The sequence below is a fragment of the Scylla paramamosain genome, chromosome 16, assembly GCF_035594125.1.
Source record: "Scylla paramamosain isolate STU-SP2022 chromosome 16, ASM3559412v1, whole genome shotgun sequence".
NCBI classification, from domain to species: Eukaryota; Metazoa; Arthropoda; class Malacostraca; order Decapoda; family Portunidae; genus Scylla; species Scylla paramamosain.
Genome location: NC_087166.1, coordinates 14,718,775 through 14,736,703, shown reverse-complemented (window position 1 = coordinate 14,736,703; position 17,929 = coordinate 14,718,775). Strand labels below are relative to the sequence as shown.

General features: G+C 39.8%; 1 protein-coding gene across 1 annotated transcript in view; it reads right to left on the bottom strand.

The window, feature by feature from the left end:
• The window catches only part of LOC135108105 (EP300-interacting inhibitor of differentiation 3-like), a 74,808-nt gene extending 62,874 nt beyond the window's left edge, over positions 1-11,934 (bottom strand). The window contains exons 1-2 of the mRNA XM_064018779.1: positions 11,901-11,934; positions 6,550-6,685 (exon numbers count right to left, since the gene is read on the bottom strand). Of these exons, the coding sequence (XP_063874849.1) occupies positions 6,550-6,672 (123 nt within the window). The 5' untranslated portion in view covers positions 6,673-6,685; positions 11,901-11,934. The remainder of the gene's footprint in view (positions 1-6,549; positions 6,686-11,900) is intronic.
• Positions 11,935-17,929: the final 5,995 nt, after the last annotated feature.

Below are 17,929 nucleotides of genomic sequence, written 5' to 3'. Positions count from 1 at the left end.
CAATAGGATGGTAGTTAAAGGGATTAGAACAGTCATCCTTTTTAGGAATAGGCTGAATGTAGGCACACTTCCAGCAAGAAGGAAAGACAGATGTTGATAGACTGAGTTGAAAGAGTTTGAATAGGCTAGGTGCAAGCACAGAGGCGCAGTTCCAGAGAACAATAGCAGGGACCCCATCAGGTAGATAAGGCTTCCGAGGGTTTAGGCCAGCGAGGGCACGGAAAACATCATTGCAAGGAATTTTAACTGCTAGCATGAAGTAGTCAGAGGGTAGAGGAGAGGGAGGAACAAGCCCTGAATCGTCCAAGGTTTTTTAGTAAAGGTCTGAGCGAAGAGTTCAGCTTTAGAGATAGATGTGATAACATTGGTGCCATCTGGTTGAAATAAAGGAGGGAGAGAAGAAGAACCAAAGTTATTAGAGATGTTTTAGGCTAGATGCCAGAAGTCATGAGGGGAGTTAGATTTTGAAAGATTTTGACACTTTCTATTAATGAAGGAGCTTTTGGCTAGTTAGAAAACATACTTGGCATGGCTTCGAGCAGAAATATAAAGTAAATGAGATTCTGGTGATGGAAGGCTCAAGTACCTTTTGTGGCCCACCTCTTTATCATGTATAGCACAAGAACAGGCTGTGTTAAACCAAGGTTTGGAAGGTTTAGGTTGAGAAAAAGAGTGAGAAATGTACACTTTCATGCCAGACACTATCACCTCTGTTATGCACTTGGCACACAGAAGCAGTAGTCATTCCAAGGAAAATCAGCAAAATACCTCCTCAGGTCCCCCCAACTAGCAGAGGCAAAACGCCAGAGGCACTTCCGCTTAGGGGGATCCTGACGAGGGACTGGAACAATAGGACAAGATACAGATATGAGATTGTGATCAGAGGAGCCCAACAGAGAAGATATCAAGACAGCATAAGCAGAAGGACGAGAGGTTAGGAAAAGGTCAAGAATGTTGGGCGTATCTCCAAATCAGTCAGGAATACAAGTAGGGTGTTGCACCAATTGCTCTAGGTCGTGGATGATAATTTTGAATTTTAAGTGAAGGGTGTGTGTGTAATCAGGCGCTTGTAGTTTTGTGTGAAGATAGAGAGTTGTCTTTAGACAACAGATATGTGTGCTCCACATATCTTTGCTCTTATGTCACTGTATTACTTTTTGTGTCCCTTATTCTGTTAAGCACAATTACACATTTGTACCTATGTATATACATATTTTACATTATTACTATTATTATTATTATTATTATTATTATTATTGTCTCTTGTTACCTATATACACACTATCATTATTATTATCATTTCTTGTGATATTTTTCTACTGACATACCCTACGCCACCCATATTTTTCCTGCTTTGTTTGCTGCAAGGCCTCAGCTAAAGTGTAGCCAAGCTATGTGATAGTATGCCCATGTATATATACAAGTTAATTTTCTATTCTTCTTCTTCTTCTTATTATTATTATTATGATTATCATTATTACTATCCTCATTATCATTTATATATTTATTCTATTCTTATCTCTGTTTTCTTCTGCATGATCACTTTGTTGGCATCCCTGCATGCCCTATCAGTCATAGTTTACCAGGGTTGGTATTCAAAAAACCCTAATATATAAATATATATATATATATATATATATATATATATATATATATATATATATATATATATATATATATATATATATATATATATATATATATGGGTTTTTTAAACAAATATTTAACATCTCATGACTTCTGGCACCTAGCCAAAACATCTCCAATAACTTTGCTTCTTCATCTTTTCCTCCTTATTTCAACCTGATGGCACCATTGCCATCTCATCTATTTCTAAAGCTGAACTCCTTGCTCAAACCTTTTACTAAAAACTTTACCTTGGATGATTCAGGGCTTGCTCCTCCATCTCCTCCACCCTCTGACTACTTCATGCTACCCATTAAAATCCTTCAGTGATGTTTTCCATGCTTTCCCTGGCCTAAACCCTTGGAAGTCTTATGGACTCCTATTGTTCTCCGAAACTGTACTTCTGTGTTTTGCACCTTGCCTAGTCAAACTCTTTCAACTCTGTCTACCAACATCTACCTTTCCTTCTTGCTGGAAGTTTGCCTACATTCAGCCTGTTCCTAAAAAGAGTGACTGTTCTAATCCCTCAAACTACTGTCCTATTATTTCAATTTCCTGCCTCTCTAAAGTTTTGAATCTGTCTTCAACAGGAAGATTCTTAAACATCCATCACCTCACATTTTTCTGATTGCCAGTATGGGTTCTGTCGAGGCCACTCTACTGGTGATCTTTTGGCTTTCCTTACTGAGTCATGGTCATCCTCTTTTAGGGATTTTGGTGAAACCTTTGCTGTTGCCTTAGACTTATCAAAAGCTTTTGATAGAGTCTGGCACAAAGCTGATTTCTAAACCATCCTACAGCTCCTATCCTTCTCTCTGTAACTTCATCTCAAATTTCCTTTCTGACCGTTCTATTGTTGCTATGGTAGATGGTCACTGTCCTTCTCCTAAATCTATTAACAGTGGTGTTCCTTAGGGCTTTGTCCTGTCACCTACTCTCTTCCTATAATTCATCAATGGTCTAAACCAAACTTCTTATCCTATACACTCCTAAGCTGATGATACAAACCTGCACTTTCTAACGTGTTTTCATAGACACCCAACCCTTCAGGAAGTAAACAGCTCTCACAGGGAGCCACAGAACACCTGGCTTCTGATCTCTCCAAAATTTATGATTGGGACAGAGCAAACTTAGTATCGTTCAATGCCTCAAAACTCAATTCCTCCATCCTTTCAACTCAACACAACCTTCCAGACAACTATTCCATCTTCTTCAATGGCACTCAGCTGTCCCCCTCTTCCACACTGAACATCCTCAGTCTGTCTTCTACTTATAATCTAAACTGGAAACTTCACATCTCATCTCTAGCTAAAACAACTTCTATGAAGTTAGGCATTCTGAGTTGCCTTTGCCAGTTTTTCTCATCCCCCAGTTGCTAACTCTGTACAGGGGCCTTTTCCGTCCATGTATAGAGCATGCTTCACATGTATATGAGGTTCCACTCATACCGCTCTTTTAGACAGGGTGGAATCAAAAGTTTTTTGTCTCATCAATTCTTCTCTTCTAACTTACTGTTTTCAGCCTCTCTCTCATCACCATAATGTTGCATTTCTTACTATCTTCATGCCAACTGCTTTCCTGATCTTGCTAACTCCATGCCTCCACCTCCTCCCCACAGCCTTGCTGCACAAGACTTTCTTCTTTTTCTCACTCCTATTCTGTCCACCTCTCTAATGCAAGAGTTAACCAGTATTCTCAATCATTCATCCCTTTCTTTGGTAAACTCTGGAACTCCCTGCCTACTTTCATATTTCCACCTTCCTATGACGAACTCTTTCAAGAGGAAGGTTTCAAGACACTTATCCTGTAATTTCTGACTGCCACTTTCAACTCTGTTTGGGGACTGGGACTTCAGTGAGTCTTTTATTATTTTTTTATTATATTTTTGTTGCTCTTGACCAGTCCCCCTCCTACATGAAAAATGAAAAAACACTCCCTTTTGTTTCACTCTAGATTACTTCTTAATTGCTTATTTAAACTAATTTACATGTAAATATTTTGAACAAACAAAAAAAATAAAAAACCCAAAAAACAATGTAACCCCCTAAAAAATAAAACCCCCAAAAAACCCAGTGGGTTGGTGAAAAAATAAATAAATAAAAATTCCAACCCTGCAGTTTGCCCTCCAGGGTGTCAAGTCACTCACTTTGTATCTCAAGATTCTGATAATATACTGGAGCCGTTACGCAGCATTACCTATTTTCCCTCGACCTGGACTCCAGAACTCAGTGTGCACACTAGCACAGTGGTGATATCAAGTTTTTAAAGATTATCACTGTACTGTACCAATAATCTAAGCTGAGAAGGTATATTAACATCTAATGGTGTTCACAAATATCTAAAGTTAACAAGAAAGTGATATAATTAGGAATATAAAATATACATAAATTATATGAGGTTATATCAACAAAAAGTGTTCCTCAGCTGTGAGTGTAAACAACAGTTCAGTATGGATTTTTCATGACTTACTGTACTGTTCCAGTTTCTGTTCAGTAACCTTGTTATTTCATGAATTTCTGTGTATCTGCTACCTTCAGTTACAAGGATTATAAAAAAAAAAAATCCTGTAGGTAGCCTAGAAATATCTTAATTTTTTGGGAGAATTGTCTTAGCCAGGTCAGAACCATTGTCATTTTCTGCCATTACTTTCATTAAAACTGCAACAGGAATCATGTCTTATATGGGGTGTTAGTGAAATCAATATGGTGGAGGAGTTAACTTCACCCACATCAGCCTTGAGAACGTTTCTTTCCATTCCATCACACACTGCTGCATTCTCTGTCTTAGCAGTAGGGCTACTTCCTCCCTTGCTCTCTCTCTCTGTACACTGGACACACACTCCCAGCCACACTTCCAAACTGATGTTCACCTTTGGCTTTAATTTTTACTTCAATGAGAGCTGATACAAGTATGTCAAGCTTCCACTCAACAAGCATTCTCCCTATCTCTTCATTCTTATACACATTTGTACTACATCCACACACATTCAAAAAACCAAGTCTTAGTGGTCAGGAAGCAAAACCACTTCCTCCTCCTCTTCAGTCTTTTCATTGGATATCAATTACTGAGGAAGGGTTCCCAAGCCCCCTCACTCTGTCTCTTTCTGATGCCCCTTATGATGTGCAAGGAATATGGTGGCAGTATTCTTACCCTCCCACCACAGGGAAGATAAAACATAAAGATTAGTTAAGGGGACCAACCAAGTTGAAAATTCTAAAAATATCAAAAAATGCAAAAGTAATCTCATGGCATCCTTAGGCCTAATACTTCACAATGTGTTCACGATAATTCGTCATCCACATTTAGATACCATTTAAATACCCATCTGAATGCCCCACACTTACACTCAGTCACTTAGTCAAGGTCACTGTAGGCAGCCTAGCAGAGTGGGGTGAGAAAAAGCCTCAGTGCATGTCGCACATGCTTAGAGAGAGGGAGGGAGTTTGTGACGTACTCTTTCATCAACTTCTGTACCTGCTTAGTGTTCACTCACTCCCCACTTTCTGCTCTCTTTCACCATGATGGGTAAGATGAAGTCTTACCTTACCCAAAAGAGTGAGGTACTGGCAAAAGCACACTAGATATTAGCTGCAAACAGAGAACAACATGAGGGAGTGCATACAGCCTCACAGCACATCAGGTGTGCTCTGCCCTTCCCACCACCTCACCTCCCACTATACATACGAGTACAAGTTGTGTTTCTGTCTCTGCTGTCCCAACTACTACTTCAGCTGTGTCTGCTGCTGTACAATTACAGCCACTGCCTTCAACATTACTGTCTTCACTAACAAGAAAATCTTAGTGAAGAGATAAAAAATCTTTGAGAGTGATAAAGAAATCTCATTCACTGGAGATGTTTTGTTTTCAGTGGAGCAGCTGCTGGACAACAGAATTTAAAAAAGCCTCCAGCTTGATACTCAACATTAATCACAGGGGGCACATGCATCAGTGTGGCACACCCTCATTGTAACAATGAAGTATGCAATGTTCCAGCTAAGAGATTCCAAATGCCAACAAGACAAGTTATCTATGAATCTAATGCTTGCAATTATAGCTCAAAATCATCTACAACTCACAACAAATATGTTATAATACTTGGCACCTAAAAATTCCAGCATTATGTACATGAAAATATTATATGGATGAAAAGTGCGTAAGCATCCCTTTAAACTTTAGTCCTGTATCTCAAAACTATCTTATTGCACTATTGAGGCATGTTTCTCCACCATTTATTGTCTGATTTTGATGATTCTGGTGTCATAAGAAAGGAAATTAAAATACCTAAAAAAAATAATAAATAAATAAATAAATAAATAAATAAAATAAAATAAAATAAAAAAATATTATGAGACAATTTTGATTCCGTGTTTAGTTTTTTTCTAGCTTAAGAAATATCTGGATAAGGAAAATTTCTGGATTTTTCTCAACAACGAAACCAAAAATTAAAATTGTCACATAATTTTCTTAGAAAATTATCAGTATCTTATAATAAGTTTTTAAGGAAATCCAAGAAAAACTGTTGTCAAAGTATACAAAATTACTAAATCTCAATTTTTTATATTTTCATTAAAAAGAAAAAAAAAAATACTCCAAATTTAATGAAACTTATACATATAACTCATCTATAAGAACTTTATTGTTCATAAAATTTGGTGCAGTTTGGTTGATAAATATCGAAAATGGAAAATAACTCAGTCAGTCCCCTTAAAGAATACTATACAACTAACTGAATCCACAACACACTTCATACAACTTGGTGAAAATACTGTTGATTCCGTGAGTAGGGTCATCACAGTGAATCAAATGATTGTTGGGGAAGAATGTCATGTGAGGCTGTCATAGGCGAGAGATGTCCTCACTAAAATGCATTTATAACACAATAAAAGTTTGCAGGAACAAGAAGTACTTCATCACTACACTCACCATTTTCTCTTCTTCATCTGAATCACTGCATTCCCCCCTTCCTCCTCCATCTTCTTGGCCATTTCTCCTCTCATCCTGCCTCTTCTTAGGCTGCTTACTTCCTTCTCCTTTCTTGCCTGACATCACTGTTGAAAAGCTATGAACAAGTATGAGTATTAATAATAATAATAATAATAATAATAATAATAATAATAATAATAATAATAATAATAATAATAATAATAATAATAATAACAACAATAATAATAATAATAATAATTGATATCTAATTGTCCAAAAGAAAGTTATATAACATTATAAGTTTTACAATATTAAGGGATATTTTCTAACTATCCTAGTAGAGGATCTATATACTGCAGAAGCTTTATTTAACAAAAATACTATGGGTATCACAGGGAATATTACATAATTTTGGGGGGAATAATACTCTAACAAACTGATGAATTGGGATCATACTTTGACAGAGCTTGTTTCAGAAACTCAAGTAATCTTTATCACCATGGTCAAGTAACAAAATTGGATAATAAAGGCACTTGCCTCAGTAAATTTGCCATGTGTAAGACCCACCCCAGTGCCTGACACATAAAGATATCAGGATATCACTGTGATGTCAAGATAAGTCTCTTGGCTCCATGCCACTGCTGTCTTTTCTACCAACTAGCCAAAAACTCCTTCATTAACAGAAAATGTCAAAACCTTTCAAGATCTAACTCCCCTCGTGATTTCTGGCATCTAGCCAAAAATATCTCCAATAACTTTGCTTCTTCTTCTTTCCCTCCTCTACTTCAACCAGATGGCACCACTGCTATCACATCTATTTCTAAAGCTGAACTCTTTGCTCAAACCTTTGCTAAAAACTCTACCTTGGACGATTCTGGGCTTGTTCCTCCCTCTCCTCCACCCTCTGACTACTTCATGCCTCGTATTAAAATTCTTCGTAATGATGTTTTCCATGCCCTCGCTGGTCTAAACCCTCGGAAGGCTTATGGACCTGATGGGGTCCCTCCTATTGTTCTCCGAAACTGTGCCTCCGTGCTTGCACCTTGCCTAGTCAAACTCTTTCAGCTCTGTCTGTCAACATCTACCTTTCCTTCTTGCTGGAAGTTTGCCTACATTCAACCTGTTCCTAAAAAGGGTGACCGCTCTAATCCCTCAAACTACCGTCCTATTGCTTTAATTTCCTGCTTATCTAAAGTTTTTGAATCTATCCTCAACAGGAAGATTCTTAAACATCTATCACTTCACAACCTTCTATCTGATCGCCAGTATGGGTTCCATCAAGGCCGCTCTACTGGTGATCTTCTGGCTTTCCTTACTGAGTCTTGGTCATCCTCTTTTAGAGACTTTGGTGAAACTTTTGCTGTTGCCTTGGACATATCAAAAGCCTTTGATAGAGTCTGGCACAAAGCTTTGATTTCCAAACTACCCTCCTACGGTTTCTATCCTTCTCTCTGTAACTTCATCTCAAGTTTCCTTTCTGACCGTTCTATTGCTGCTGTGGTAGACGGTCACTGTTCTTCTCCTAAATCTATTAACAGTGGTGTTCCTCAGGGTTCTGTCCTGTCACCCACTCTCTTCTTATTATTCATTAATGATCTTCTAAACCAAACTTCTTGTCCTATCCACTCCTATGCTGATGATACCACCCTGCACTTTTCCACGTCTTTTCATAGACGTCCAACCCTTCAGGAGGTAAACATATCACGCGGGGAAGCCACAGAACGCCTGACTTCTGATCTTTCTAAAATTTCTGATTGGGGCAGAGCAAACTTGGTATTGTTCAATGCCTCAAAAACTCAATTCCTCCATCTATCAACTCGACACAATCTTCCAGACAACTATCCCCTCTTCTTCAATGACACTCAACTGTCCCCCTCTTCTACACTGAACATCCTCGGTCTGTCCTTTACTTATAATCTGAACTGGAAACTTCACATCTCATCTCTAGCTAAAACAGCTTCTATGAAGTTTGGTGTTCTGAGACGTCTCCGCCAGTTTTTCTCACCCCCCCAGCTGCTAACTCTGTACAAGGGCCTTATCCGTCCATGTATGGAGTATGCTTCACATGTCTGGGGGGGTTCCACTCATACTGCTGTTCTAGACAGGGTGGAATCAAAAGCTTTTCGTCTCATCAACTCCTCTCCTCTAACTGACTGTCTTCAGCCTCTCTCTCACCGCCGCAATGTTGCATCTCTAGCTGTCTTCTACCGCTATTTTCATGCTAACTGCTCTTCTGATCTTGTTAACTGCATGCCTCCCCTCCTTCCGCGGCCTCGCTGCACAAGACTTTCTTCTCTCTCTCACTCCTATTCTGTCCACCTCTCTAACGCAAGAGTTAACCAGTATTCTCAATCATTCATCCCTTTCTCTGGTAAACTCTGGAACTCCTTGCCTGCTTCTGTATTTCCACCTTCCTATGACTTGAATTCCTTCAAGAGGGAGGTTTCAAGACACTTATCCACCAATTTTTGACCACTGCTTTGACCCTTTTAAGGGACTGGCATTTCAGTGGGCATTTTTTTTTTTTATTAGATTTTTGTTGCCCTTGGCCAGTATCCTTCCTACATAAAAAAAAAAAAAAAAAAAAAAAAAAAAGTGAGAGACAATGCTACTGCTCCTGCCACTGCCACCATTACTGTGAATCTACCTGATTATTTTCATCAAGTATTAACAAGCTACCTGGGGAACACAGCCTATCCTTGCCTTTTATGTGACACTGTAACATACTGCAAGCTTATAATATTTATATTAAGCTGAATTTTCTAATTTTCTCTGCTTCTATTAAAACTCCCTTCTATTTGTATAAATTACTTAAAAGTATTATGCATTTTCATTTCACTCTCATCTTATTGTAAGTATAGTTTACTGTACCTATTACTTTGAAGCTCAGAATTTGTGAAGCAATCTGTCATTTCCAGGCATACATCATGGATGAAAGGAAAGAAGACACGATGGGTGTACAAATTATGAAAACATAATACCTACTTAAAATGCTGCATATTTTATTCCTCATCACTATCAAGAAACAATCCTCCTCCTTATTATCACTGTTGGGGCTGATGATGACAAGGAATCACTTTCATGTGTTGGGCAAAGGGGTAGCTTTTACACATGGTAAATTTACAAAGCAAGTGTATTTATTATACACTTTTGTCACTTGACTTCGTGACAAAAATTAGCAGTGTCTGAATGGACAGACTGAATATTTCTGTAGAAACTGAGACATATTTGGGGATTATTTTGTTTTTATGCCTATGTCAACATGTACATAACATCAAAGCAATAAAGTGAAACTGAAAGCTATGGTATTGGAGATGGATAAAGATTTTGGTTATAAATATCGTGGAGCTGGCTACATAGGGCAGGCTGATGTGTTTCCCCAAAAATCACCATATAAAAAGGTAAATTACTTTCTCTTAAGAAATTACTTCTTAAATCTATAACCAATAAGGCATAAGAAATACAAAATGAGACCAGAGTAATCAGAAAGGAAAACTGAGTCATAAAATTCATAGTACGTTCCATCCTCTGAGAAATGCTGGTGTAGTAGCCATGGCCTTGAGACATGGGGGTGTTGCCAGATGCACACCCAACCATTTTCTTGAATGTACAACTTTTGTTTATTTATAGCTATTTGTAATGTAAAGAAGTACTTATTTGTTATATACACTCTAGGGTTGTAAAAAGCGTATGTAAAGGCAAGAATAAAAGCTTTAAAAAGTATAAAAATAAAATTCTGCTTCTCTAGTCGGATATTATGAGCTCTGAGATGGGAAAACTCCAAGAATCGAAATTGTATGGTGGCCATACTTTCATTCATGGCATGGGAATAATGTATATATCAAACAATTTGTTATTTTTTCTTTTTATGAGGTAAATGAAAATATACAAATATAATGCAACCTGACAAGATCCCTATCTCTGTATGGGTTAAAGTATGATTCCAATTCACCAGTTTATTAGATATTCCCCAAAAATTATGACATGACCACTGAAACCAGCACCAACACCCTACTGCACCACAACACCAACACTGAACCACAGCACCATCATCTCACTGGACCACAACACCAACACTGGACCACAGCACCAACACCCCACTGGACCACAACACTAATACCACAATGAACCACAACACCAACACTGGACCACAGCACCAACACCCCACTGGACCACAACACTAATACCACAATGAACCACAACACCAAAAAAGGACCACAGCACCAACACCCCACTGGACCACAACACCAACACCCCACTGGACCACAACACCAACACTCCACTAGACCACAATGCCAACACTGGACCACAGCACCAACACTCCACTGGACCACAACACCAACACTGGACCACAGCACCAACACCCCACTGGACCACAACACCAACACTGGACCACAGCACCAACACCCCATTAGACCACAACACCAACACCCCACTGGACCACAACACCAACACTGTACCACAACACCAACACTCCACTAGACCACAACGCCAACACTGGACCACAGCACCAACACCCCACTGGACCACAGCACCAACACCCCATTAGACCACAACACCAACACCCCACTGGACCACAACACCAACACTGTACCACAACACCAACACCCCACTGGACCACAACATTAATACCACAATGAACCACAACACCAACACTGGACCACAGCACCAACACCCCACTGGACCACAACACCAACACCCCATTGGACCACAACACCAACACCCCACTGGACCACAGTACCAACACCTCACTGGACCACAGCACCAACACTCCACAACACCAACAACACACTGGAGCACAGTACCAACACTGGACCACAGCACCAACACTCCACAACACCAACAACACACTGGAGCACAGCACCAACACTGGACCACAGCACCAGATCGGACCACATCAACTGGACCACAATACTAACACTACACTGAGCCACACCACCAACACTGGGCACTAATGGAGACGTGGGGTCTCCTGCTGGCTGGGCCGCGTCCGGCAGGTCTGAGTTGCCCGTTGCATTTACCTAGGTGTATTTTCCTTGCAGTGTTACCAGGTCAGGAGAGGATAGGTTAGGTTAGGGGTAACTCAGACTTGCCGGACGCGGCCCAGTCAGCCGGGAACCCCACATCTCCACTAGTGCCCAACACGACCACAGCACCAACATTGGACCACAGCACTAACACTGGACCACAACACCAACACCACACTGGAGTCTCGCTTATTGTAGCACCACAAGGACGCACAGTATTCAGACCACTTCTATACACAGAAGCTCATGCGTGCCATAACCTGCTCTCTGAAGGTGTGGAGAGGCCAAGGTACTCACCCACAACACAACAATGCCTCACTATACCTCCCGCCTTCACGGAATCCAAACTGGCGCTCCCGCGTATTGTTGTTGCTATCACATGTTACTTATAACGGGCGGTAATTATCGTACTCAGACACCATCGTATACTCCTCTAAAGTTGTCGTGCCATGAAACAAATAATTTACTAAGATTTCAACTTTTGTCAACGAGTTAAGAATAACAGAAAACAACGATTAATTAAATTATCAATAGAAATAATGGGGTGCTTTTAAAATTGCCTCCTGAACAGTACGAAGATTAGACTCGAGAGAATTAATTATTCAAGAATAACAAGAAAAGTGTATTATGTGGAATGAAAGTTGAACCAGATGGAGGAGGAGGTGCATAAGTGTGACAGTCAGGAATGGACTACAAATTATGTGAGGACTTTAAATGGCAGCGAGAAATCGAATTGAGTGTGAATGGGTAATGACGAATTAATGGGGGCTGAACGGGATGTGAGAAAATGGAAAAGTTAAATAGACAGAAAAGTGAAGTGTGTGGCACTGAATGGTTGAAAGAATGAGTTAGAACGAGAGAACCTTGGAATGGTATAAAGAGAAAAGTTCCCAATATATGAAAAGTTATGACGCAAGCGGAGTGTAAGAGACTGAGAGGTAGCTATGAAAAGACAGGAGAGAAATGCTGCGAGTGATTCTGAGTCAAAGGTGCTACTTTAGTTTGTGATTTACATACCCAACGTGGTCTACAAGAGTTAAACTCCACTTTGGTATGCGATCTACGTTTCATTTATTCATTTATTTATTTTTCCACGATTGTTAATGGAAACAATTTGAGAGCAAATCTCAAGACACATTAAACCAATCACAGATTGGTTTATACATATATATATATATATATATATATATATATATATATATATATATATATATATATATATATATATATATATATATATATATATATATATATATATGAGGCAGTAGACACCTGCCGAAACGATAATTACTCCCAGTGAGGTCTAAAGCACTGTTCAAGGGGTGCTGTGAACTTATCATTAAACCCAGCTGTGACTTCACTGAACGTTTCCCTTTGTGTCTCACAACACAAGGGGGCAGTCACAACCTGCCCTCTAAAGACAACTCTCTTCCTCCACACAAAACTACAAGCACCTAATAACACACACACCCTTCACTCAAAAAATTTTTAAATCATCATGGCGACTCCTACACCAGCCTCGGAGTCTCCATCTGGGGAGGGGACCATAAATGTCCCCAGGTCGGACTGCCTTTCTGTCGACGATCCTAAGTGTCTTGACACCCCCCTCAACTTTTTCTTCATTAACTTCTGCAACATTCCCGGTCTAAGATCTAATTTTCAATCTGTAGAACACCACCTCTCCTCTTCTAAACCTCACTGAAACTCAGGTGTCTGAGGCAACTGACAGTAGCCCCTTTTCTGTTCCCTCCTACTTTCTCTATCCTCATTTTCGATCCAAAGCTGGATGCTGCGTTTATGTGCGCAATGACTTAACCTGCTCTCGTGCTCACGCTCTTGAATCTTCTGAGTTTTCCACTATCTGGCTATGACTACAGAGTCACTCTCAAACTAAATTTATCTGTGTTGTATACCTCTCACCTAACTCCTCTGACTATAAGAAATTATTTGACTATTTAACTTCCAAAGTGGAGCACATTCTGATCCTCTTCCCTTTTGAAGAGATCTCCATTCTTGAAGACTTCAATGTTCACCACCAGCTTTGGCTTTGCTCTCCCTTCACTGACCATCCTGGTGAACTAGCCTACAACTTTGCTATCCTACACGACCTAGAGCAATTGGTGCAACACCCGACTCGTATTCCTGACCGTCTTGGAGATACGCCCAACATTCTTGATCTTTTCCTGACCTCTAATCCTTCTGCTTATGCTGTCACCCTTTCTTCTTCGTTGGGCTCCTCCGATCACAATCTCATATCTGTATCTTGTCCTATTGCTCCAGTCCCTCCTCAGGATCCCCCTAAGCGAAGGTGCCTCTGGCATTTTGCCTCTGCTAGTTGGGGGGACCTGAGGAGGTATTTTGCTGATTTTCCTTGGAATGACTACTGCTTCCGTGTCAGAGACCCGTCTTTGTGTGTTGAGTGCATAACAGAGGTGATAGTGTCTGGCATGGAGGCGTACATTCCTCACTCTTTTTCTCGTCCTAAACCTGCTAAACCTTGGTTTAACACAGCGTGTTCTCGTGCTATACATGATAGAGAGGTGGCCCACAAAGGGTATTTAAGCCTTCCATCACCAGAATCTCATGCACTTTATATTTCTGCCCAGAACCATGCCAAGTCTGTTCTCCAACCAGCCAAAAACTCCTTCATTAACAGAAAGTGTCAAAACCTTTCAAGATCTAACTCCCCTCGTGACTTCTGGCATCTAGTCAAAAATATCTCCAATAACTTTGCTTCTTCTTTCTCTCCTTTATTTCAACCAGATGGCACCATTGCTATCACATCTATTTCTAAAGCTAAACTCTTCACTCAAACCTTTGCTAAAAACTCTACCTTGAACGATTCTGGGCTTGTTCCTCCCTCTCCTTCACCATCTGACTACTTCATGCCACCTATTAAAATTCTTCGCAATGATGTTTTCCATGTCCTCGCTGGCCTAAACCCTTGGAAGGCTTATGGACCTGATGGGGTCCCTCCTATTGTTCTCCAAAACTGTGCCTTCGTGCTTGCACCTTGCATAGTCAAACTCTTTCAGCTCTGTCTGTCAACATTTACCTTTCTTTCTTGCTAGAAGTTTGCCTACATTCAGCCTGTTCCTAAAAAGAGTGACCGTTCTAATCCCTCAAACTCCTGTCCTATTGCTTTATTTCCTGCCTATCTAAAGTTTTTGAATCTATCCTCAACAGGAAGATTCTTAAACGTCTATCACTTCACAACCTTCTATCTGATCGCCAGTACGGGTTTTGTCAAGGCCGCTCTACTGGTGATCTTCTGGCTTTCCTTACTGAGTCTTGGTCATCCTCTTTTAGAGATTTTGGTGAAACTTTTGCTGGTGCCTTGGACATATCAAAAGCTTTTTGATAGAGTCTGGCACAAAGCTTTGATTTCCAAACTACCCTCCTACGGCTTCTATCATTTTCTCTGTAACTTCATCTCAAGTTTCCTTTCTGAGCGTTCTATTGCTGCTGTGGTAGACGATCACTGTTCTTCTCCTAAATCTATTAACAGTGGTGTTCCTCAGGATTCTGTCCTGTCACCCACTCTCTTCTTATTATTCACTAATGATCTAAACCAAACTTCTTGTCCTATCCATTCCTACACTGATGATACCACCCTGCACTTTTCCACGTCTTTTTATAGACGTCCAGCCCTTCAGGATGTAAACATTTCACGCAGGGAAGCAACAGGATGTCTGACTTCTGATCTTTCTAAAATTTCTGATTGGGGCAGAGCAAAATTGGTATTGTTTAATGCCTCAAAAACTCAATTCCTCCATTTATCAACTCGACACAGCCTTCCAGACAACTATCCCCTCTTCTTCAGTGACACTCAACTGTCCCCCTCTTCTACACTGAACATCCTTGGTCTGTCCTTTACTTATAATCTGAACTGGAAATTTCACATCTCATCTGTAGCTAAAACAGCTTCTATGAAGTTAGGTGTTCTGAGACGTCTCTGTCAGTTTTTTTCACCTCCCCAGCTGTTAACTCTGTACAAGGGCCTTACCCGTCCATGAATGGAGTGTGCTTCACATGTCTGGGGGGGTTCCACTCATACTGCTCTTCTAGACAGGGTGGAATCAAAAGCTTTTCGTCTCATCAACTCCTTTCCTCTAATTGACTGACTTCAGCCTCTCTTTCACCGCCGCAATGCTACATCTCTAGCTGTCTTCTACCGCTATTTTCATGCTAACTGCTCTTCTGATTTTGCTAACTGCATGCCTCCCCTCCTCCCGCGGCCTCGCTGCACAAGACTTTCTTCTTTCTCTCACCCCTATTCTGTCCACTTCTCTAATGAAAGAGTTAACCAATATTCTCAATCATTCATCCCTTTCTCTGGTAAACTCTGTAACTTCCTGCCTGCTTCTGTATTTCTACCTTCTTATGACTTGAATTCCTTCAAGAGGGAGGTTTCAAGACACTTATTCATCAATTTTTGACTACTGCTTTGACCGTTTTATGGGACTGGCATTTCAGTGGGCTTTTTTTTTTATTGGATTTTTGTTGCCCTTGGCCGGTGTCCTTCCTACGTAAAAAAAAAAAAAATATATATATATATATATATATATATATATATATATATATATATATATATATATATATATATATATATATATATATATATATATATATATATATATATATATATATATATATATAAGCCGGTCCCCGAAAAGTCTAAAGAGAACAGATCTCAAGAGACCTCTTGAAAGAATTCAAGTCATAGGAAGTGGAAATACAGAAGCAGACAGGAAGTTCCAGAGTTTACTAGAGAAAGAGATGAATGATTGAGAATACTGGTTAACTCTTGCATTAGAGAGGTGAACAGAATAGGAGTGAGAGAAAGAAGAAAGTCTTGTACAGCGAGGCCGCAGGATGGAAGGCATGCAGTTAGCAAGATCATAAGAACAGTTGGCATGAAAATAGCGGTAAAAGATAGCAAAAGATGCAACATTGCGGCGGTGAGAAAGAAGCTGAAGACAGTCAGTTAGAGGAAAGGAATTGATAAGACAGAAAACTTTTGATTCCACCGAGTCTAAAAAAGTAATATGAGATTACTTCGGTACCTCTGTCAATTCATACACCGAATCATGATATCTTGAAAAATAAATAAATAAATAATAATAATAATAATAATTCTAAAATTTGACAGAGAAAGCTTGCAAACTACTATTATTCAAAGGCGTCTTCTTCGGTTCTTTACAAGCGCCTCAGAACAGGCATTTTCCAACGCATTCCTTTCACGCAGTTCTCCTATGAGGAGCTTCAGAACCTTACACCTACTCTGGGCCACAAGCTTTCTAAGGGCTTGCGAGAATCGTGGGCGGGCATTGGGGCGTACCGAAAGACATAACCACTCACAGGCAGCGATGCAAACACGTTAGGTAAAAACAAACCGATGTGCTTGCATTGTTTTCAATAAAATCTTGAAGATACATAAATATCTGCATACAAGTCACTCAATGAGTGAAAGCCATTATTAAAACAGTGTAGCGTGAATTGTTTCAAATTAAGTGAATAGTAACATTTGCTTACAATGAGCGTGGAACAGTCAAGCCTTCCCATGGAGTGCGGCATTCTGGCAGGGCACGTAAATGTGTCTGAATGACCTTCCTGTCTTGGACCACGACTTCCAACACATAATTGTGTTCTAGTACAATTTCATAATGCAGTGTGAAGTCATGACTGATACAACAAATTCACGTTAAAATACTCTGCAGAGTGGCTTGTATTTGCATAGGTGATGATGTAGGATAGGTCTGAATAAAAGATACATGGAACAGAACGTTCCCTTAACATGGCGGAATCTGAGGACCGGGTCAAAGGACCTTGTTCTTGCCCCTGTGAATTAACTGTGACCTGGACAACTGCTAGACTTACTCCCTGCATCACAATTTTCCCTTTATCCATAATCGCTAATTATAGAACATATTTCGTTTTATTATAGTACTTGGAGTCTGTCTAGAGACCTGGCAGGATAATAAATAAAAATACCTAAAAGATGGAGCGCACCCAAAACGCGGAAAATGTGAAAATACCAGCAAAGAAACGCTTTGACATTTCATTTCATAACTGCTATATGTACGGTACCATGCAGCAAGTTTTACTAATCATATTTGGCCAACATCAGGCATTATTTTGACCCAGAATGTCTTAACCAAGTTATGGCATATTACTATATGCCTCTTCTTTAAATGTAACGACCACTAAATAAGAATAACCAATGTGCCGGTCTCCTTCCTTCGACTAGGAAAAAAAAAATAAAATAAATAAAAAAATCGACCCTATACGATTACTTTTATTCAACTGACAATATCACAAAGCCTGGAAGACCAGCTATTAACTTCTAAATA